The sequence below is a fragment of the Hirundo rustica genome, chromosome 2, assembly GCF_015227805.2.
Source record: "Hirundo rustica isolate bHirRus1 chromosome 2, bHirRus1.pri.v3, whole genome shotgun sequence".
Lineage (NCBI taxonomy): Eukaryota > Metazoa > Chordata > Aves > Passeriformes > Hirundinidae > Hirundo > Hirundo rustica.
In genome coordinates, this window is record NC_053451.1 from 116569248 (window position 1) to 116593179 (window position 23932).

Below are 23932 nucleotides of genomic sequence, written 5' to 3' on the forward strand. Positions count from 1 at the left end.
CCCCTCCTGATAGACTGTACACAAATTAACAGCTTTTTATGTCTTTCAAGGGTATTTATTTCTGGCAAGGACACAGACTTTTCTGTCAAGGTTTGCAGAACATTCTGTTCTGCACCACGTATGCACATGCTGCTGGATCCCATTCCTATTATATATTCAAACAGCACACAGAAGATTGTCATCACACAATCTGTCTGGAGCTGTCCTGATGAGCAGAAAAAGTCCAAATTGATGGGGAGGAAAAAAAAAAAATAATTCACCCTTTATAATTCTGATCCAGAGTCAACTGGACTGGTCTTTGAGCACAACAGGGGATAAAACACCAAGGTGTGTTCCCTGCCTCTCCTCATCCATTCCTTCATCCATCTGCGCCTGCTTTTCGTAAATTCATGGAGCTTTCTCATTTTAGGACCATCTATCCATAATGGAAGCGTTCTATCAATTCAAGCCCTCATGATGCCACCACAAAACAATTCCGGTGGCATTCAAGCAGCCGCTGGAACAGGTGTGCAATTCCTGCCCTGACTGCAGAGGGTTTGCACTATTGCTGACTAAATCCATAAATTATTCCTGCCTAAGTCTATAATTAAGGCTGGCAGGCAGCTGAACAGGCTTTGTCAAGGATTTTAGACCACCAGTAACTTGGTTTTGCCAAAAGTGCCACAGTCATTGTGCAGTCAGCAGCAGATCAACACCAGGAAGCACCAAAGGGATTTAAAACACAGAATTTACACTTTTAAAAAAGAAGGGAGAAAATAGCAATAAGTTCTGAAGGGGATTAATTAATTAATGCCCTTTTTACATCAAGCTGGTCCTCTCATTCTACTAGTGAACAACTTTACATGGGGATGGATAAAATGGAAAATCAAACTAATTTTTCCATGGGTGATGTAAATTCTGAGAAACATCTATTAAACATTAAAGAAAAAGAAAAAAAAGAAAAAGAAAAAGAAAAAGAAAAAGAAAAAGAAAAAGAAAAAGAAAAAGAAAAAGAAAAAGAAAAAGAAAAAGAAAAAGAAAAAGAAAAAGAAAAAGAAAAAGAAAAAGAAAAAGAAAAAGAAAAAGAAAAAGAAAAAGAAAAAGAAAAAGAAAAAGAAAAAGAAAACCAACAATCCAAACCATTTTGATCAGGAGAGTTACACGGGGAGTTATTCCTATCACATCTAGAGTAAGGAGGATGCAACTTTGCAGTAGCAAAATGAGGAATACAAAAAGCTACACAGCCAGAGGAAGCTGCACAAACAAAGCTCCTTGAGAAACATTTCCATAGAAATCGTTCTCTCCTTAAAAAATTCAGCCCAGACCTGAAAATTTACAACTTAACCAAAGACAACTCTTACTCTAGAGCTGAAACTGGGCCCTGGAGTAAATTTATTGATTTTCACAACTTACTGAGACCTTCAGGGAAGCTACTGAAATTTAATGAATCACAGAACTTTCACCATTTGAGCCCCTGAAGCTGGGTACTCACCATTTGTGGACAATTTCTTTGGAGCAGCAGAAGGCACAAATTCCTGTGGAACTGTCCCATGTGAATCCTCCACTGCTTAATTGCAATGGTTCCTTCTCAGCTGCCAATTTTCAGTGAAATTCCAATAAAATTCTTAATGTGGTTGAAACTTTCAACTGCGCTGATAAATGGGGTTGAAACTGATCTCCAAACTGTAGAAACGCTGCTAGAAGGGGTAAAAAAATGACACCACAGTCACAACAGACTTGTTGCAGCAGAAAAACAGAATTAAAAAAGATAGCCTCGAGGTCATTTATAAATATATTGCGTTTCAAAATGTTTAAATTTTTTTAAAAAGGCCACAAAACAATACAGAAGTTAGCGAATAAAGTTATTACCATCAGTATGTCCAAACATGAGAGATTAGACCTTTTTTTTTTTTTTCAGTCACATCAAATACAAATCTTTGTTGTAATGACACCATTAAACTGCAAAGAAGAAGTCACCAGTTTAAATTTTCCTTCAGCACTGCCAGATAAGACCAATGATTCATCCATCTAAGTGCCAGTGTTTTGGCAGGGGAAATAAAAGTCCTGGAGGGGGGGGAGAAAAAAAAAAAAAAAAAAAAAAAAAGTGTTCCTTGGATGCACATGTCCACGTAATCGACTTGAAACTGCACATTACCTCATTCTGGAGTGATTTGATTCAGGTCTCCTCCCTATTAAACTGTTTTCATACGCTCCCATCAAAGAAGTGGAAGCATTTGGGACTTTCAAGGTCTAAAGTGAAACACCAAAAGGTGATTTTTCCCTTTTCCCTCCCATGTCACACACTGACCCATCCAGCAGTGTCCAGTTTGCTGAGATGGGTCTGAGCAGGAGACGTCCCCTCACAAAGAGCATCTCCCAAAAATTCCTGGCCAGGTCCCAAACTCAGCACAGAGCTATGGCTGAGCCAGAAAAAGACTCCTCTGCAGGGTGGCTGGCTGCTGCAGGACACCCCAAAATCATCAGGGGGGGAAGAGCCCCTCAGGATCACCCAGTGCCACCCCAGTGCCACCAGCATCACCCAAACCCTGTCCCCAGGGGCCACATCCAGACTGCTCCTGAGCACTGCCACAGACAGTGACTGCAAACCTCCCTGGGCAGCTCAGCCCAAGGCCTGAGCACTCTGACAGGGAAATTTTCTGTTCCAATCTCCAATCTAAACTCCTCCTGGTGCAATTTGAGGCCATTTCCTCTCCTCCTGTCCCTGCCCCTCCTGTCAGGGACTTGTGCAGAGCAGTGAGGTTCCCCCTGAGCCTCCTCTTCTCCAGGCTGAGCTGCTGAGCACAGAGAGCCAAATTCTTCCCACAGAGGGCGGCCCCACTCATCTCTTGTGGCACAAAGTCCCCCTCCATGGGGCTCCGTCATTGAGGAGTCCAAGCTTTGGGCTCACTAAAATCAGCAGCAGCAACAGCAAGAAGGAGAAGTGAGGGAAAAGCTGTAAATTTCAAACCCAACTCATCCTGTAGATCAGAGACCTTCCGATTCAGGAGACACCAAAGAAATCAGATTTACATTGTTGCTATATTATGTGAGATGTTTACAGCTCCGACTGAGTTTTCTCACAGCTTGCTGATGTAAACATTTTGTTTCTCCACATTCTTTTCTGATGATAGTCAACTGATGGCCTTCTAGCCTGGCCAGTGGGATGGAGAGCCTTGTTCTCCAATCCCTGGTCATTCTTCAAAACCTATAAAAGCCAGGTCTTTGTAAACAATATAGTCTTTTCTTCTTCAACCTTCATTTTGTAGAGTCAAATCTGTGAGTGTTTACTCGTGTCCACTATCATGATGTAAACACAGAGAAATTGTATTCGCCTGTACATCCACCGAGAAAGGGGACACGGTGACATAAACCCCTGGGTGATGGTTTGTGGCTCTTCTGAATTCCTCTGCTCTAGCTCAGACGGCCACCAGGACTTGCAGAATTGGAGATTTTACACCCATAACATCTGGAATAAAGAATGCGCGGCATTGTGCCAGGCAGAACAACAACAAAAAAAATGTACTTAAATCATAATAATAGAGGATGTGTTGAAGAATTCATTGAAGGATCTTAAAGCAAGACAGATTTTAGTCACTAAAAATGTGCTGTGGGGTGTTTCTGCGTTCCATCAAGGAAAAGTTAATTACAAAGTTCTGGGGTTAAGTATTCTCTGTGCATTTTCTGGAGTGTGAAGTGATAAATCCAGTAGTTGTTGACTGCTGTTAATTATTTATTTGAGCAAGCCAAAGTAATTTTCTGGGCCGGTTTAGTAGTGTGTCAATAATTTCTGTCTCCTTGAATGTAAAACCCTCCTAAAATCAGAAAAGAAGTGATTTTGGAAAAGAGGCCAACTTGTGAAAAAGGCAAAATAGAGACCAAATTTAAAAAAAAAAAAAAAATTGCCAACAAACAAAAAGCCCTCAAAAACCAACCAAAGGAACCATTCCTAAGTAGAAAATTTAAAATTATCCAGAGGTGCTAGAGCTCTCATTCCCATCTGATAATGAAAAATTTGTCTTTCAGAGACCTGAGCAGCAGGAAACAAAAGGAAATTACCCTCTGACAACTTTCTTTGTAGACAAAGAATTGGTAGCTCCTAATGGGCAGGTGTCTCCATTAGAATAAAACATTAATTAATGCCCTGGCTGGCAGGCTCAGCTGGGGAAAACATGGATAAATGAGCATGGAAACTGGAGTGCCTCCTGGGATGGTAATTGCCTGTCCCCATATTTATTGTAATTTGGGATGTGATTTTCCAGTTGGATCCAAAGCACTGAAAGGCTCTGGTTGTTGGGACAACACACAGGGATAATGATTCTATTGAAGCGCTCAGGGCCTGGTTCCTAAAGAAATCAGAACCATTACTGGGATCAGGGAACTTTTGGTAGCTTGGAAAATTTGGACTCATCATAATTTTAGAGTGAAAACTGCCAAGAAGGAATTATGTGAGAGCCACAATGTGACTGTGGGCACGATGAAGAGCATCACCAAATTTTAAATGAACAATTTTGATAAAAACTAGAATAGAGGGAAATGTGAGAGGGGAAAAGTTTTGGTTTCTTTCATTTTACACAAACTAAAAAAGAAAAAAAAAGCAGAAATAGATTGTTTTTCTTGGAGTTGCATCAGCAACCTTGTTCAGAAGTAGAAACAAAAATACAAAATAAAACTGAATTATGAGGTTTCTAGATAATTTGGAGGTGAGTTGTATTTTTCACCAGGAGAGATTGTCAGCAAGAGTGGAAGGACATGGAAAGGGCAGGTGGGATTAAACCAGATCCTCAGAAGGGTTGGGTGAAGACTTTCAAGGCTGCGATGTTGAAATGCCACGGCAGGGACACTTCCCACTGTCCCAGGCTGCTCCAACCTGGTCTTGGGCACTGCCAGGGATCCAGGGGCAGCCACAGCTGCTCTGGGCACCCTGTGCCAGGGCCTCAGCACCCTCACAGGGAACAATTCCTGATTCCCAGTCTCCCATCCAGCCCTGCCCTCTGGCACTGGGAGCCATTCCCTGTGTCCTGTCCCTGCAGCCCTTGGGAATTGTCTCTCTCCAGCTTTCCTGGGGCTCCTTCAGGCCCTGCAAGGCCACCCTGAGCTCAGCCCAAAGCTTCTCCTGGCCAGGCTGAACAATGCCAGCTCTGCCAGCCTTTGCTCCCAGCAGAGCTGCTCCAGCCCTCTGCTCATCCTGGTGTTGCTCATCTCATTCTTTCAATATTTTGGCTATGAAACCTTTCGTAGCCACATTTTACACCAGCATCGAATTAATAATTACACAGCAATCAGTTTAGTGAAGTGGAAATCATCCTGATCTGAGGAATCGCATCACCAGCCTTGATTTCAGAGGGTGGACAGGAAAATAGAGACATCTTACCACTAATAAAGTCCGAAAAGGAGATTTCTCTTCAGTAGAATGCAAGCCAAGGTAGTCACTTTAATTTGGGGCTCTTCAAACACCAGAGAAGAGCTTGGAAGGAATTTGGAGCTTCAAGCCCTGGCCCTGCACTGTGATATTTCTGTCTAGACTGAGCCTTCACATGGTCTGGGCACATCCAGCAGAGCTCCATGAAGATGGATAATGGGTCTGCCTGCGCATAATTTCACAGTCAGAGTGTACCTGCCCGTGTTGGCTCACATTCTCCAGGTAGCGCAGCTGAAATTGTGCTGGAAAGATACAGCAGCAAAAGGGAAAGAGGTGCGAAATTATCCATAAAGCTGCACATCCAGGCTTGCAAAGCAAAAGCAAAGTGAGCTGTTCCATGGAACACTTAGGAAAGCCTGGAACTGATCTCTTCTAGTACAAATGCCTTGAAGCAGAGCTTTGAATTTTTCAAAACAAACAAGAAGGAATTTTAATTAAAAGGCATCAAGGAACGGCAAAAAATATCTTACCTAAATCTTGCTCCCGTTTTCAGTGAGTAAAGATTAATTTACCCTTAAATCACACAGAGTTTTCAAGTGTTAAACATTTGAGAATTATGCTGCAGACATTAAAATCAAGTCAAGCTGCAAAACTCAGGAGATTTTTGTGCATCCAGTCTGCAGAGTGGTTGAACACTTATGTTAACAGGACAGCACAAGAACTGTCAGGTGCTTATCTTTTTATTAACCAGGTTTGCACACAACTGAATGAATTCTGGGCATAATCCAGAATTTGGGGAGGAGAAAAGACGGCATTACAATAGGAAATAAGAAGGATTTTTTTAAACGGAGGAACAAATTAAGTACTTCTGATTACATTTACTCTTGATTAAAGTTTCACAAACTAGGAAATATACTTGTAATCCTGAGTTATACTGAGCTTCCTCATAATTTTAAAATGCAGGAGATGGGGCTTGTACTGGGTTTGGGTTTGCATGGCAAGGTTTTGGTGGCAGGGGAGCTCCTCTGAGGAGCTGCCAGAAGCTTCCCCCATCTCTGTTTGTTGTCTGCAATGGAATAAAATGCTTTATCTCCATTTGAGCACACAATTTTCCCCTTTCTAAGTTTGCAGCTTATGAATATTTTATCATTATTAACACTTAACAAGATTAAAAGCAGCAGCAGTGGCCAGCTCCCTGAGCTGACCTTTAATCACTGGTATTATCCATTATTTTGGAGGTGTTGAAAGTCGGGAAGAACTCGAGCTGGCACAGTTTGAAACATCTCCATGACAGGGCACTGCATCTAAAGCACATTCTGCACAGTGGAAGTGCCATCAGCTGCACTGCCTGAAGAACACACGGATTTGCTGCGCCCGACGTGTAAATCTTTAGTCTGACTCACCCAGAGCTTGTCTGGAAATTCCAGTTAAAATATATCCTTAAAATATATCCCAATCCCCCAGACACGCCACACGTCTGCGCCGTACAAGACATGCTGAGGTGAGGAGCTGCAGCAGGAACAGCACCAGGACGAGGCTCCTGCAGAATGATTGACTTGTTGATGAGGATTGTGCTTCCTGAGGCTCCTCAGGGCTCTCCAGGCAGCCTCTCACAGTGCTGAGCTGGCCTTGCCTCGCAGGGAACAGCCCCTGGGGCTGGTTTGGACAATAAACGTGGATTCTGTTTCTATCCTCAGCTGGCAGGAGCCTCCTGGAGCAGTCACAGCTCGGTCAGCTTGGTCTGAACACCAGGAGAGCCACAGGGCAATGAATTCCAACCTGTTCTGCTTTTTTGTTCGTGGACATCTCACATTTCTCTGTCATTTACGATACAATCCATCCATATCTATGATATATTATAAATGCTGTGTGTCAGTGCTGGGGTGAGAGCCCAGCTGCAGAGCTGGGACCCAGCACAGGGAGGACGTGGAGCTGCTGGAGAGAGCCCAGAGGAGGCAGCAGGATGAGCAGAGGGATGGAGCAGCTCTGCTGGGAGGAAAGGCTGGCAGAGCTGGCATTGTTCAGCCTGGCCAGGAGAAGCTTTGGGCTGAGCTCAGGGTGGCCTTGAAGGAGCTCCAGGAAACCTGGAGAGAGACAATTCCCAAGGGCTGCAGGGACAGGACACAGGGAATGGCCTTAAACTCACAGAGGGCAGAGTTAGTCAGGATCTTGGGCAGGAATTCCTCTCTGGCAGGGTGTTGAGGCCTGGGCACAGAATTCCCAGAGCAGCTGTGGCTGCCCCTGGATCCCTGGCAGTGCCCAAGGCCAGGTTGGACACTGGGGCTTGGAGCAGCCTGGGACAGTGGAAGGTGTCCCTGCCATGGCAGGGGTGGGATGGGATGATCTCTAAGGTCCCTTCCAACCCAACCCATCCTGTGATTCTGAGATAATTTCTTGCACACATTCATTACTAAAACATCTCCAGAGTCTGAAGTGAGGAGGTGAGGCTGTGCCGGAGCCGTGGGGTTCAGGCAGCGCAGCCCCTGCCCTGAGGCCGTTCAGGCTCTTTAGGGAGGATAATCCCATGTGTGGGATTGGGGCCAGAGCAGGAGGATGCTCCCTGTGACAGCTCCCAGCCACACGCTCCTTCCACACCTGCTCCTTCGGGAAGTGTGGGAGTGCGAAGAGAGGCAGGGGAGAGGTGAGGGATAAAGTTAGACGGAGAGAAAAGGAAAGGGGGGCTCTTTTAGGAAAGGTGATGAGCTGGGTAAAACAAGAGAGAGGGAAATGAAGAGGCTGAAGGTGGGGGAGAGGAGAACGGGAGATGAGGGGTGGGAGCAAGCCTTTGGCACGGCACAAGGAGCACAGTTAACTCGGGGATTTTGGAGAAGGTGGCCTCACACCCCCTGTCTTACCCATCTAACACATATTTTAGGCACACCTAATCAGCTCAACTCCATCCTTGATGAGCTGAGCACTCCCCCCAGTGATTCCTTTGCTTGATCCCCCTGGATAACTCCCCCGTGGAGGTGCTGGTTTCCCTCTGTTGATGCTACAAGGCATCCAAAAAAACCTGCTTAGAACCTGCATCCAAATTTTCAGTGGACCGAACTTGGGGACACAAACCCCAAAGCTATGTCCAAATATCCACACTTGCACTGTTCCTACTGCAGATCCCATTGTTGCCTTCATTAGCTCTGAAAAGTTAATGGTGAAGGTAAACCAAAAGCTGCTTTACCTCAGCATTTCTCCTTTTTTATTACTTTTTCAGTTTGGCCCAAAAAACCTCTGCGCAAGCAACCAAAAAAATTCTGTTTTCTCTCAGGGAGTAGTAAGTGGGAGGTATTTTCAGGTATTTTTCAGCAGGACAGGGAGGTATTATCATTATTAGCATTTTTGCATTCATCTGACTCGTTACTTGTTCTTTTCCAACATCTCATTGCTTTTGAAGATTTTTCTTTTTTTTCTTTTTTTTTCTTTTTTTTTTTTTTTCTGAGATAGATTTAAGAACAAAAGGCTGCTAAAATTGGAAACTGTGTGAGACACTTTGGTATTATTCAATCGGAGCCAAACCTGACACTGCAGACAGTTCTTGTTTAAGAACTTTCATTGAGGGAACATGATCACAGCACAAAACAAAGGAAAATGTCAGTTCCTCTTGTTCTGTGTTCATCATTTAAGTCTCACAAGGTACCCGAGGAAATAGGTTCAGGTTTGAGATGTTTGATCTGCTCTGTGCAGTTATGAGTTATTTTTATAATGCATCAAGGCAAGTAATAAACAAAACATCTTTTACTAGATCATTATTCTCTTAAATAGTTTAAATAATGGTTTCTAGATTAGTTCAGGCAATGCTTCTACTTATATTTTTCATCGAAAATCCTCAGTCTGTAAATATCCTTAAATGATTCTTATTGAAATCTGAAATTTAATGCTACAAGAATACAACCAACCAGTTGAGATTTTCCCTTTGGGGGACACAGAAGCTATGAGCCCATAAAAAGCCCTACATATGCATTATTAACAGCTGAATAGATTGGATAAGCATTTTTAAGTCTCTTTTCTGTAGAAAATCTCAGCTTTTGGGTTTCTACCAACTCTTTTTTTTTTTTTTTTTTTTTTTTTTTTAAGAACAGGGTAGCTGCTGTTATCTCAAGATAACTTACATTTCTCCTATTACAATTCAGAATACATTCATGATTCATTAAAAAGAAAAACAGCAGTTTCTTAAGAGTTTGATCCCAAGGTCCCTGCATTGGTAAGAACATTTCCACCGAAAATAGAGCTTTTCACCATGCATTAACTGCACACAGCCACCCCACCTGCAGCCTGCAGATTTCCATGGCAGAGCATACGTAAGATTATCCACTCTGCCTTGAAGACCTTTTGCTGAGATGTAATTTATGCCGGTTTGTCCAAGCCTAAGTAAAAAGCTTCCAAACCTTCTCAGTGCAGCATCCCTGCCTCACTTTGTTGCCAAGATATTCTCCCTGATTTCCAGGGTGAACTTACACTTGCTTGATTTCACAGTGCAGGCAGGAAATGCCGGGCGTAAGGCTGAAATCCTCCGCTGCAATTACCTGCATCCATAATTTGTCGGAACATCCAAGCTGAGCTTCTCAAAAGCAGGCAGAACACGCAGCTCATTGGCTGGAAAACACAGGATTGGAAGCTCTCGTGGTGTTCAGTCAGCCCAACTCATTGTCTTGGAACAGATGTATTTTTACTGGAACCTGAGGGAATCAAATAAATCTTTTGGCTCCCTGTGGGATCTTTGTAGTGGGAGAGGAAAATTCAGCTGTTAGAGTTCACGCTCTAGAGCAAAGGAACTAAGAAAATATAGCTGCCTTTAATCATGCAATCACACCACAACCTTTCTTTGCTCCCGCTTTTGCCCTGTAGATACCCAAATTTATTTATTTTATTAACCTAAGCCAGAACTGTTGCTAAAATAATCTGCATCTCCTTGCCACTGTTAGTGCTGTAAGTCAAGGATACTCAAGTTCCTGCAGCTCTGAGATTTCACTGCCAAAGGCTGGATTTTTTAATAAGTTTTCAGTTTCATGTTCTCTGCAATAGAATTTTATAGTCTAAAAATTGTGAAGTTCTTCAGGTTAAGTAAAACTGAAAACCTGAGACTTGCTACAGCTTAGATCTTACTTCAAATGTCAAAACCATAAAGTCTGTTCCTCTCTCTCTCTCACTCACTCTTTTTTTTTTTTTTTTCCCATAGATATGAATATTCTCTCTCCTGCAAATGCACTTTTTTTTTTTTTTTTTTTTTCCCTTATCTTGTTCAAATTATATTTTATTTATTTGTGGTCTGGTAGATACAAGAGCACTAAAAACTGTTCCTGCTTACTGCACAGCAGACAGTAACATCTATCTGCTGATTCTGCTCCTGAAAGGATTTCCTAAACTCAGAACCACCACACACCATCCCCACTGTTTAATATGGGAATGTTTGTTCCTCCCACTTAGGGAATGACATTGCATTTTATATGGGTTGAACCCACAATTCTGTGAGTTTTGTCCCTTGACTCTGAGAGGACCTGACCAGCTCCTCTAGAACTGCTGCTTGATTTTCTGCCCGGAAAAAAAAAAAATATAAAAACCCAGAGATTTTTTTTTTCCATACATATTTCACAGACCAAGTGTGAATGATGAGTAAGTTCACCAAAAATTATGATAAATGTAAAAAAAAAAAAAGAAAAAAAACCCTTCAATTCTAGAACCCAGGGAAATAAATTCAGTTCCTCCTGCTGCTAATGCAAATTTCCTCCATGTAAGACACCTTAAAGCTTCTGAGAGTGTTTTATGAGGTCTGAACACATTAATGAGCCCAACTCACCCCTGCTGCTCCATAACCCCAGTGAACCTGGCTCAGGCACTCCCTCCTTGAACTCTGCTCATTCCATCCATTCAAATATTGTATTTTAAGCTCATTCCAGCTGATGCAAATTGAAATTGTCTCTTGTGCGAAGCGCAGGATATTCCTATGAAATACATTCTGAGCCATTCAAGTGCTGGGATCGCTGCAAGGGAGTGCAGATTAGTGCTCAGCTTTGAGGTTGAGGATGAAGCCAATTTGCTGGAGATCACGCAGTGCTGGGCCCTGCACAAAATTGTCTTTATAGGCCCTGCCCCAACACTTGATTCTGGAAAACCAGGAGAAAAAAAAAAAAAAAAAAAAAAAAAAAAAGGCAGTTGAGACCAACCTACTTTCTTGGGACAGGCAAGACAGAAAAGGAAAAATAAACAAGGTGTGCATTCTATCTTATTTTGGGACAGGGAGGCAGGAAAAGCAACTCCCACAGGCTTAGGCAGGCCTTGCATAAAGCTTCAATTCTAGTAACAGTAAAATAATGCAATAACAGAGAGTATCTCATTGTTCAAAGCCCCAAAGATGGGCTATTGAGCTATTTTCTTCTCCTTTGTTGGATAGGTTTGCCGATAGAAATGGAAGTTCCTATGGAGTTTTTCCAAAGGATGAGCTCCAGCTCCTTCCAACAGTCCCTCTCCACTTAAAATGAACCCCGGTTTTGAGATCTATTGCTGGAATGAATAGCACATAATGAGAGCTGCATTTGCCTACACACCATAGCCCCAGAACCTGTGTCTAATTCATTACTGCAAAGCATTTTGAGATGTCATGAGGAGGAAAGACACTCCATAAAATTAAATTCTATTATTCCCACTTAATAACGTTTCGAACGTGAAACCGTTTTCGTGTAGTTGGAAAAGTAATTGAAGATATCCCAAGATAGATCACTCTGAGCTAAAATCTCCAAAAAGGTTCTTCTTATGCTTCTTGCTCATTGAATCTGTACTTAGTGATTGAGGAGCTATTGCCCTCAAGGATGTGTCAATTGAATTACCAGGGATTTGCCACTTGAAAAGTAAGAAAGCTTCATAGAATGTTGTGTAATGGATATAATGGATGTGAGTTCTGGATTACTTCAGCAGATTCTCGGTGTGTTGGTGAACCTCTGCACTTCTGAGCTGACAGAGGTACGAGAGATGTTTTAGCTATGCAGGAAACAAAACAAAAAAACCTCCCCTGAGGGCTGTGCAGGCTTTCAGAGGAACCCTGACAGGCAGAGAAGAACTGCCTGAAATTCAGCCAGGGCAAAGTCAGGTCCTACACCTGGGAATAAATAATTCCAGGCACCAGCATGGCCTGGGGGTGACCTGCTGGAGAAGGATGTGCGAGTCCTGAGGGACACCGAGCTGTCCCTGGGCCAGCAGAGCGTCCTGGGGACAGGAATGCCAATGGCATCCTGGGGGCCATCGGGGTGAGCATTCCCAGCAGGTCAGGGCTGATCCTGCCCCTCTGCCCAGCCCTGGAGGCACCTCTGGGTGCTGTGTCCAGCCCTGGATCCTCGGCACAGCAGGGACAGGAGCTCCTGGAGCTGAGGAAGGGCCTGGAGCAGCTCCGTGCCCAGGAAAGGCTGAGAGAGCTGGGGCTGCTCAGCCTGGAGAGGAGCTCAGCTGAGAGGGGCCTCAGCCCTGGCTGTCCCTGGCTGTCCCTGGGTGTCTGTCTGTCCCTGTCTGTCCCTGTCTGTCTGTCTGTCCCTGTCTGTCTGTCTGTCCCTGTGTGTCCCTGTGTGCAGGGAGGGGCAGAGCAGGGCCCAGGCTCTGCTCCAGGCCCAGCAATGGCCCCAGAGCCACGGGCAGGGACTGAGCCCAGCAATTCCCCTGCACAGGAGGCACAACTTGTGCCCTGGGCAGGGAGCAGCCCTGAGCAGAGCCCAGAGAGGCTGGGGAGTCTCTCCCTGGGGATATTCCAGAGCCATCTGGACACAGCCCTGTGCCCTGGGATGGCCCTGCTGGAGCAGGGAGGTGACACCAGTGACCCACTGTGGTCCCTCCCAGCCTGACCCATCCTGTGACCCTGTGAAAATAAATGTAATGATCTCATTAATTAGTGCCAGCTGAAGCCAACAGCCACAGGAGAGGGAGTTTTAGGATGTGCCCTTGTCCTTCCAGTAGAAAAATCACGAGGAGTTCATCCACTGTCTTGTCCAAGAATATTACATTCTGAGACAACTGACCTAGGAACTCAATGTTTTGGTTCCCATCTGGAATTTGATCCAACTGTCTCCTGCTCGACATTGAAAATGTTATTTTTGTGCTGCCTGGCTGGCGCCCCTGATGTCTTCTTGTACCCCTGTGACAGAAGCACAGCAGACTCTGCAGCGCAGGACATCAAACAAGGAAAGTTTTATCCACAAGTGCCTGATTTTCTTTGGCTAAGGAGGGAAAGAATGACATGAAGGCCACACTTTCTGTGTTGCCCCTTTAAGCCCATAAATGTGGCAACAGCATGATAATAATTTAAGATTAAATTCAGTGCCAGGCAGGACATCACAGCCTCAGATGTTGTAGGATTGGGCAACCACTCTTTTGTCTGAAGGAAGTTGATAGAAAGGAAATCGTTAAAAAAAAAAACCAAAAAAAACCCCTCCATTAGAAAACTACAGTTTGCATCTTCTTTTACACCCTCAGTTGAATGAAAGACCTCACAAACAACACAAAAAAAGTGCAAAGCAGCATTTTAAATGGCCCTTTTTTGCTAGACAAAGTTATCATTCTTCACTTAATTTAACTTTCATACATCCCTCCTTGCGCCACAACGTCACCTATTGCTGGCACTTCGGACAGTGCACATCATTCCAAGTATGAAAAGCAGAAATTTGCTGCGTTTTAGGTGCCCAGGCAGTCAATGACCATGTGAGACATCCACACATAAGAAGAGCAGGGCTCTGCTGCTCCTCTGAGTTTGTGAAAGGTTTGGGTTCTTCAGCTCAGAGCAGGCACTGGCAGCAACAGCCCATGGATTCAAAATTCCCTGCAGAAATCACTCCATGATGACTACAGAGCTAAGAAAAAATCCTGAAAAGTGAGCATCACTGTGTTAGGAGAGGTAAAAAATGAGTCCTGCATTTCCTGATGTGTTTTCTGAGGTGGCAATTCTTGTTTACCCAGTAATCTCCAGAGGAAACACAACCACAATCAGCCCTTAAAGGCAGCTCCTGTCCTGAAATGAAACACGGTGTTGTTTGCCTTTTTTTTTTTTTTTCCAATCCTGTTTTGTTTTGTTGTTTGCTTTTTTTTTTGTTGTTTTGTTTTGTGTTTTGGATTTGGGGGTTTTTTTGAAGGCGGCAAATCTCACTCTGCTGTCAGTCTGTGTTCAAACTCACATCTGCTAAAATCAGAGAACAAAAGTGTGTTTTACTGTTTGATTCTCCCCCAAGTTAATCTGCTAGAACTCATTCTGTCAGAGAGGATGGGATTCCTTCTTTATCTGCCATCAAAAAACAAATTTCTTAGAGGTGTTCTAGCTCCCTCAAAACATTCCATTTTGAAGAAACAGATGAGTGGAAAAATTTTCCTGATTTTCAGACCTTCATGGGTGCATGTGTGCACATCTTAGTGATCATTAGAGAAAGGCAAAAGGACGTCATAATTTCACAGAGTCTTAAGTTCATTGATAACAGTAGACAGGTTAATTTTTCAATAAAAATATCTGGAAATCAGATGTCATTAAAAAACATTAATTTTCAGAAATTACATGCATACAAACAAACTTCTAGCTACTAAAGAAGGAAGACCAGAACTTCAGTAGTCCTAGGTATTTCTTTTAAGAAAAGTAAAATAAACTCAAAAATTTTAAAATTTTCCCTTAGATATTATATTTAGTAATTCACTTTCAAATGAAATGCGATTCAAGTCTCCTTTGTCATGAGAGACTTCATCATTAGTAAAAAGTATTTAATAATAAACAAGAGCAAAGTAATGATATTTAATACCCATTTGTTATTAGTCTAATAAATCCAGCCCTCCATCTTCAGGGCTCAATTTGATCTTTCCCAACTGCTCACTCCCGATAAAATCTGAGTTCTGTAGCAAAAGGAGGTGTTCTAAGGTCACATTATAAATCACCACGGACACAAATTCCTGATGGTTTTCAGAGTGCTGTGCTTTCCTCTGATGATTAATGCCATGCAAAGAAAACTTTCATAGAGGACCTTTCCGTCTGTAAAATTTACACTCTTGCACTACTTCTTTCTTCATTCCTTCCTTTTTTTCCTTTCATAGCAAAGCATGAATTTGCTGCTGGATGCTACATTATCAGCATGGCTTAGGGCATTGTCCTCACTCAGATCCAGGACATAACCTTAAACCTTTCTTTTCTTATAAAATGCTCTCAGGGGTGTATGAATGCAGTTCTAAAGCATTATCTGCTTGTTTCATGAATGGCAGTGGTTGTTATTACTGTGACATTTGAGCTTTTTTGGTTTGGTGGTTTTTTGTTTTTTTTTTTTTACAGTATAAATCCAACTTTTTGAAGTGCAAGTAGTGGCATTTTCCATATAAAAAATAGTTCTTTAGGTTTTCTTACCAGATAAAAGCCAGGACTGGGATAAGGTACTGAGGAGAGAGGAGAGGTTGTGAGGAGGAGCTGAGGGAGCTGGGAAAGGGCTGAGCCTGGAGAAAAGGAGGCTCAGGGGGAACCTTGTGGCTCTGCACAAGCCCCTGACAGGAGGGGACAGCCGGGGGGGTCGGGCTGTGCTCCCAGGGAACAGGGACAGGAGCAGAGGGAACGGCCTCAGCCTGGGCCAGGGGAGGCTCAGCTCGGACAGCAGCAGGAATTTCCCCATGGAAAGGGGGCTCAGGCCTTGGCAGGGGCTGCCCAGGGAGCTTGGCAGTGCCCATCCCTGCAGGTGGCACCTGGAGGTGGCACTCAGTGCTCTGGGCTGGGGACAAGGTGGGCACGGGGCACAGCTGGGACTTAATGACTTGGGAGGGCTTTTTCAACCTCTGGGATCCTGGATTCTAAAGCAGAGGTGGACAGACTTCAGCTCCTCTGGACTTAGGAATTGATCCTGTCTTAGATAAAGCAAGAGGGTTTCCCTTGAGCAGCCTGGCACCCCTGCAGCAGGGTCTGTTCATGTCACACCCAAAGAGCCTTGAAAAACCATGTTTTCCTACCAAGTAACACCTGGCAGGGGCAATTCTCAGCCTGTGCCTTTCTCCGGTGCTGTTTTTAGCACAGACTCAGTCAAAGAAAAACGTCACCATGCTGACTCCCATCCCCAGCCATTCCAGCAGCTACTGAAGGTCACTTTGCCCAAAAACCTCTACCTTGTCCCAGAGCTGAGATAAAGAGTGTGACTGGGATATGCAAAGCAATCACACGGAGTCAAGAGATTTTCGCAGGGCAGAGAGTTCCTCCGAGCGAGCTCAAGGCTGAGCCAAGGCGGAGAAAAAGGCGGAGAACAAGGCGGAGAGCCCCTCTGCCTGTTTATTTCTTACTTTTTATACATTTGTGGGTCTGGCAGTGGATTGGCTTTTGGAGTTATCACCTCCCAGCCAAATGGCCAGACCAACTGTCAGTTACAATTGTTTTCAGGTTAGAAATATGCAAACAAAGGACAGAGAATGAAAAACAAAGGATTTGTTTATGTTACATGTGTGAGAAAAAGTGAAAGCTGCTCCTAATATTGTACAGTAGCTAAAAGGTCTGACTCCATTTTATGAACAATCAAAAGGCTTTAAAAAACTCAGAAAAACCAAGGTGACAAAAGAGCTTCTGCTTGGGGATACTGCCAACTAAAGTCGTAATTTTTGTGGAAATTCTCTCCCTCTGCTAAAGTTTTTTGAGGAAAAAAGAGCTGAGATCTGCTCACCCATGGCCCAGGAGAGCCACTCTCACAGCCTTGGCACAGGTGCAGGGTGGGGAGGTGGGGCTCAATCACCGGAGGGATCAGAGGCATCACAACAGCCTCACCACATCCTCTCAAAACCACTTAATTGGAGTTTCAAGGGCTTTGCACCTTTCATTCAGCCCAAACTTTGGCTCTCAAATCAGGAGATTGGGCCCCAGCCTCCGCTGCTCTGGTTGAGCTGTGCAATGGGATATTGGACTCACACCAAATTCAAGGGCTCTTGATTTACCAACCCTGTCTTGGTTACAGCAGCTAAAAGTGTCTGAAATTAAAAAAATAAAATAAAATATAATAAAAATAACATAAGGAACAAGAGACAAAGACCAGCAGGTTTGATTGGGAGTCCCTCAAGTGTCTCAGTTCATCTCAGCATCATCCCAGTGCCCCACCACACACTCCATCTCCTATACAAAATCTATTTCTTTCCAAATAAGTGCTTTTTTTCCTTTTTTCCTGCAGTGTAAGTGGTTTGTGGGTTGCTCTTTTGTCAGGAAGGCCTAACACACTTGAGTATTTTAGCGGAGAGTGAAAACCAGAGGAGGTTTTCCTCCTCCGTTATCACTTTGGTTGAATAATTTCTATTTCTCCAGCTAGATACACACAGATAAATAAATACAAGCTTCACACTTCATAGTAGGAAAAAATTGAGAAATTACAAGGAAAAAAAAAAAAAAAAGCCCACAGCGGTTCAGGCTATTTAGGAGTGAAATAAATCCCTAAATAAAATAGAAATATATAATGGATTAATGTCCTCCCCTCACAATGCCACTTGCACTCAGGTGTATTTTTATTTCTATATTACATATATATATTTGTTTTTCATTTTGTCTGTTCCCCCAGGAGAAGCCCCAAAGAGAAACAGAGATGGCCAAATTGACAGAGTCGATGAGTGAGTACAAATAGGAAGTTCAACCACTTCCTTTTTCCATTTGTCCCCCTCTCTCTCATAAAGCCACAAACCCAGAACGCAGTGCTGGCATCCAGGGATCTCATTCAGCCCTGTCTTCCCTCCCAAATTCATCATAAATCATTCTACTCCTTAAAAAAAAAACAAAAAACAAAAGAAAATAGGAATCCCCAGAACTGGGGGATTTTCTTCATGCACTGCTTAAATCACATCTGTTTGGGCTGAAATCCAGCAAAGAACCTGCTCCATGTTTGACTTTGTGAGCCTGAGGGGTTTTTTTTAAATAGAATGTAACTAATTGTGGACTTAGTAAGTGCCTAATTTACTTGATTCATGTGTTCCTTTACAAGCTTACAGAAGGTCACTCTAAATCCAGTGCAATTATTCAGGATTGTTCCCTGTGCTACACTCATCCAAGAGGAATTATGCCCAGAGACGTATCTGGAAAGCTTTCAGTTGGTTTCTCTGGTTTGTGAGAGATTTGTGTTGTCTTAAATGTGTGCCCAACAAGAAACAGTTTGTATTTTTGCCATATTTTGGGATCTAGGGAATGGAGTAGAGGCTGTAAGCTTTTGTAGCTGGGAGACTCAGGCTGGATAATTTATTTGTGGACAAAATCTGGAGACCATTTGGGGTGAGATCCTGGTAGACTGCTGCTTCTTACCCAAAATTTATCAGTTCCAAAGCCTATGGAAGCTTAAATAATTTGGCTCAAAAGGGAGAAATATTTTACTCTACTTAACCAGAGGCTATAGAAAGACAGAAACACAGATATGCACAACTTGTTTATATCAAAAATTTCTTTCCAGTTACTTTTTTCTGCTTGTATACAGAAGGCCTGTTCCTAGGGCAGCACTACCCTGACTTTTTACTCTCCCAAATCCCTTTGTTACCTTTTGAAATCATTCCCTGTGTCTCCTTCCCTGTGTCATTGCAGGGCAGAGCCACCACTACAAGCTATAAAAAAAATTATTTCAGCATCAGAAACAGCCAATCCCACAAAAATGTGCAGCAGGCCTGGGAGATCTTAAAGATCTTCTTGTTCCAGCCCTTATTCCAAAGGTGGTGGGGAAGCCCAGGGTGCCCAGAGCAGCTGTGGCTGCCCCTGGATCCCTGGCAGTGCCCAAGGCCAGGTTGGACACTGGGGCTTGGAGCAGCCTGGGATGGTGGAAGGTGTCCCTGCCCATGGCAGGGGTGGCACTGGATGAGTTTAAGGACCCTTCCAACCCAAACTTGGAGAAGGGAATACAGGTGACCTCATCCCTGATTAGTAACAGCCGTGTTAATTACCCAATACAGCCTGGCCCCTGATGAGTCACAGCCATATGCAATAAAGATAAGTGTGATAAAAGCAAGAGGGCTAACTAGCAGGGAGAAGGATTCTAGGGAGAGAGGATCACTGCTGTGGGGTCAGCCTGGGTCTGCAGTTAGAGCCTGTTGTTGGAACCTGCAGTCACAATCTAGCTGGGTAAAAGCCTGCAGTCAGAGTCTGAAAACTGACACATGCAGTCACAGTCTATCTAGGGGAAAGCCTGCAGTCAGAAGGTGCAAGGGAAACCCACAGCAGGAGCTTGCTGCAGCCAGAGTCAGTGAATGGTTGGAGTCAGGATGGCTGAGCTGTAAAGAGGAATAAACCAGGACCCTTTCCATGCTGTGATAAACAAGAAGTCTCTGTCTTGGCTCATTTCTACTCTCTAGCAAGAGGGCTGCTACAACACAAACTATTCTGGGACTCTCTGATTTTATATTGCTGCAGTATATATATAAATATGCATATATATAAATAAGTATTTCTCCATGGTGCAGCCAAGCCAGGGTGATAACAGAGGAAATCACAACATTACAGCTTAGCAAGGCCCAAAAGGACAATGACACCAGGCCCCAGAGGAACCCTCTGCTGTAAGAGTGGTAATTTTGCTCCTTTAATCTCTGTAGATATTCAGTATCAGCCTTAGAAGTATCCTGGGACCCCATCTGGTGCTGCTGGATGTTGGATAGATGTGTAATTATGTCTTGATGGATGGAACAAAGGAGGAACCTGTTATCAAAGATGGAAGCAGATAAATAATATCTCTCCTGTTTGTTAGGTAGTTGTTGGACTTAGCACAACCCTTCTGGAACAAGGTGAAGGAATATTGCCAAAATCTGTTAGGGGAAAGCAATCAGACCCTCTGACTGCTCTGAAGAGTCAAGAGGAGAGGCCTCCAGAACGTTTTGCAACTCACTGAGAGAACAAATCCAGAAATGCCCTGTGCAGTACCTTTGTGGCGCATGTTTGTCCTGCCAATTATTTTATTCTACTTCTTTGAGACAGAATGATGCTTAAAGGGTTTACTGCTGCTTTGTGTGAGGATCTTTTCGTCATTCATTTTCACATCATTTCATGGCATTTAAAAATATTTTTAATAAATTCTAGACAGCGTTGCTAGCTGTAAGTAAAATTCTTAGTAAATGTACCACAGTGTTTATTTTAAAGCTGGTGGAGAGTAAAATGAGATAAATGGAGTAGGGTGGGCCTCTGGCTTGGACTGCAGGGTATTTTTCTTGGAAATAAGGAAATGAAGAAGGGCATTCAAGGCCTGAGAGGGTTTCAAAGACCTGGAGAAATGGCTTGATCACAGTACCAATATAAGAGAATTATTACTTGCCTTCCTGTTTCACCCAAGAGCTGCTTTCCTCTCTTTCCTCTGTTCACATCTTTGCACAGCCCCAGGAAAAATCAATCCCCTTCCCTCCACTGCTCTGTATTTTCTCTCCATCAGAGCACCCTGCTGAAGTTGCCAAGCACTGCTCTCTGCCCCTTCTCCTCCATAAAGATTTTCTGGATGTTTCTGCACTAGTCAAAGCCCTGGACCTGAGATTCACATCACACCGCACACCAAGAGGGAGACTGAGGGAACACTGATGCAGAGGTTGTTCCAAGGCTGTTTTTCTTTTTCTTTTTTTTTTTTTCCCAGCAAGAATAACAGTCCGTATTTTTGTCACATTTTTGCATTTCCATTCTCAGAGGCTCTGTCACGCTGTAGGGAACAGTGGTAAGGAAAAAAATCACATTATTGTTATTTTCTGTCCTCTTTCCATAGAACTTTCATGGTGATGGAAAGAGATGATGTATCATGGCAGAGCCTTGTACTTGAGATTCGTTTTCCTTGAAAGTTAAGAAAAAAATAAAAGTGAGGGGGGAAATAATTTTAATACAACAGTTGAAGTACAAACTAGCAAGAAATGTTCTGCTAAATTTTTCAGGATAGTCCCTAAGAGCTGATACAGAAGGAGAAATGAATACCAAATAACACCATTCTTTGCCTCAAGTTATTATTTTACAGCTCTTGCACAGAATTAATAGAAAGCCACCACAATTACACTGAGCCCCAGGGAAATGTCCAAGAATTCCTTTATAATGCCTTAAAATCCATACGCATTTTAAAATTTCTTTATAGCCTGAATTAGTCAATTTTCCTCATAATAACCTCAGAATACTTAAAAGCTGAGCCTGCCCATGAAGCCAAGAATTAAATTATTTTCCTTGCAACTTTTGTTTTCTCCCTGTTTTTCTCAAGCTCCCCATGCCCTGGTGACCATTTTTAACCCAAATGCCATCACCAGGCCTGCAAATGGCTAAAGCCCAGCGGGGAAGGTAGGAGGGCAACTATTTAACAGCAGAGGAAGGAATCAAATGTTCATCCCAACCTATTTGGCCAATATGAAAAATTTGTTTAGAGAAACATCCTCTACAGAACTATCCAGTCCTCGGGAATGATCCTCATTGGGAACGCTTTGTGGAATGAGCGCTACAAGATATTTAGTGAGCAGCCAGATATGTTGGTGTATTTAGGAAAAGTCATTTTGTCAAAGTTCTCAGCTCTGAGAACTGCAGAAATGTGGCTCTCGTGTGCCGTGGGATGTGTGACATGAGCAGAGGGAAGCTGCTCCAGGCTGGGATGGAAAACGGGCAGGGCTGGATGTCTGACCCTGACATCCAATTAAGATCTGCTCCAGCAGCAGGCACACAGCAGTGCCCAGCCCTGTGTGCTCTGCTGTCCAGTCACTCCACAGACACACCTGCCTGAGGACAGCCAGAGGCAGGAGAGCTGGTCTAAAATAAGGATGTTCCTTCATTTGTTACAAAAATGTGAGCTCCAAATGTCCGTGCATGTATTTCCCCAGACAGTGAAATAATGAATACTGAGACCTCAGATGACTCCAGATAAAATCTTCTGAATTATGGATGCCACAAATTTTACTCAGGAGAGGTAGAAAGAATATAAGGCAACCTGAAGGAATTTCAGGAGCAGACAAAACCCAGGAGAGAGTTGTTTTATCATGAAGTGCTTTTCCCTAAAGGTTTCTTTTTCTTGTCTGCGGTGTCTGAGCCTGAAGTGTGCCTACTGCTCCCTCAGACTTGTAGGGAGAGTTTATAAAGAGAAAAAATGTTTCTGCCTTGAGTTACTTGAAAGTCACAGCATCTCCAGATTTATACGTGCTAGGGTAGTCTGGAATTTTTTGAGCGGATCCGATGATTTTGAATTAGTGCTTTATGACATAAGAAAAACATATGGTATGTTACAGTAAATAAAAATCCAGCCTTGTCTCTTGCTATAGGACATTTTAACATTCCTGCTTCCACCTTTTTTTCCCCCTCCCATACTACACCTTCTATCTTTGCCTTTTGTTCAGGTTCCTGGGCTGCATCTACGGAATTGTTGGCAGAAATTTAAGAGGGGATTCTGTCCCTGTGCCCCCTGAGGTGAGAGCCCACCTGCAGAGCTGCCCCAGCTCTGGAATTCCCAGCACAGGGAGGATGTGGAGCTGCTAGAGAGAGCCCAGAGGAGGCAGCAGGATGAGCAGAGGGATGGCGCAGCTCTGCTGGGAGGAAAGGCTGGCAGAGCTGGCATTGTTCAACCTGGCCAGGAGAAGCTTTGGGCTGAGCTCAGGGTGGCCTTGCAGGGCCTGAAGGAGCCCCAGGAAAGCTGGAGAGAGACAATTCCCAAGGGCTGCAGGGACAAGACACAGGGAATGGCTTCCTGAGGGCAGGGCTGGATGGGAGATTGGGAATTAGGAATTGTTCCCCATGAGGGTGGGCAGGGGCTGGGCTGGAATTCCCAGAGCAGCTGTGGCTGCCCCTGGATCCCTGGCAGTGCCCAAGGCCAGGTTGGACACTGGGGCTTGGAGCAGCCTGGGACAGTGGGAGGTGTCCCTGCCATGGCAGGGGTGGCACTGGATGTTCTTTAAGGCCATTCTAGGATTCTGTGATTTTAACCTTTTTGTAGTCACACCAGGAGTCAGCGGTGCAGCAAAGCTGCCCTGTGTGAACACACCACCCCTAGTGCAGGTACAGAGTCAGGCCCTGGAGAGCTGATCCTAAAGCCTGACTTTCACCTCCTCAGTCCAGAGCATTGATTATTCACTTTCAGAAAGCATTTCCAAGGACAAACTTCCAGTTCAACATCTTACACTGGTATCAAGTGCCACCCATTTGTTACAAAGTGCAGATTCTCAAAATGCAAAATTCAAAAGCAAAAACCCCAAAGCACTTGGAAGACTCATTCAAGAAAGACATTTGCCTGTGCTTGGGGGAGTAATTTATTTTGAAAATATCCAGCTATCCTCTGGTTATCCTTTTTTATGAGGTGTGCCAAGAGCAGAATAGGAAGGCTGGTTTTCCCACAATATGCATTTTCCTTATCTCACGTTCTGTTGTTACAGTTATTATTGGAGAAGCAGTTTTGTACCAAATATTAAGCTACAGATGTAAGTGATACATCTAATTATTGTTGATTCAATACTGTTTATGTAGGCTGATAACATTTATTTCCAACTGAACTCCCTAAATCTTTGGTCGAATTTGAATTACAAGTAACCAGAATATGTATGATTTTATTGTTGTTGTTTTGGTTGTTTCAGCAGAAATTAGCTGATGCATACAATCAAAAGAACAGAAAGAACACTGCTATCATTAAATGAAGAAACAGTTTATTCTTTGTGGCAAAGGTGAGGTTTTGAGGGGAGAATGTA

General features: G+C 43.6%; 1 protein-coding gene across 2 annotated transcripts in view; it reads left to right on the forward strand.

Moving 5' to 3' along the window:
• KCNJ6 (potassium inwardly rectifying channel subfamily J member 6) overlaps positions 1 to 23932 on the forward strand; it is a 159158-nt gene that overhangs the window by 33937 nt on the left and 101289 nt on the right. Inside the window, exon 2 of one of the 2 annotated variants that reach the window (XM_040055395.2) lies at positions 17851 to 17899. The exons of the other annotated variant lie outside the window; for it this stretch is intronic. Within the exon in view, the coding sequence (XP_039911329.1) occupies positions 17875 to 17899 (25 nt within the window). The 5' untranslated portion in view covers positions 17851 to 17874. The remainder of the gene's footprint in view (positions 1 to 17850; positions 17900 to 23932) is intronic. 2 annotated transcript variants of the gene reach the window in all.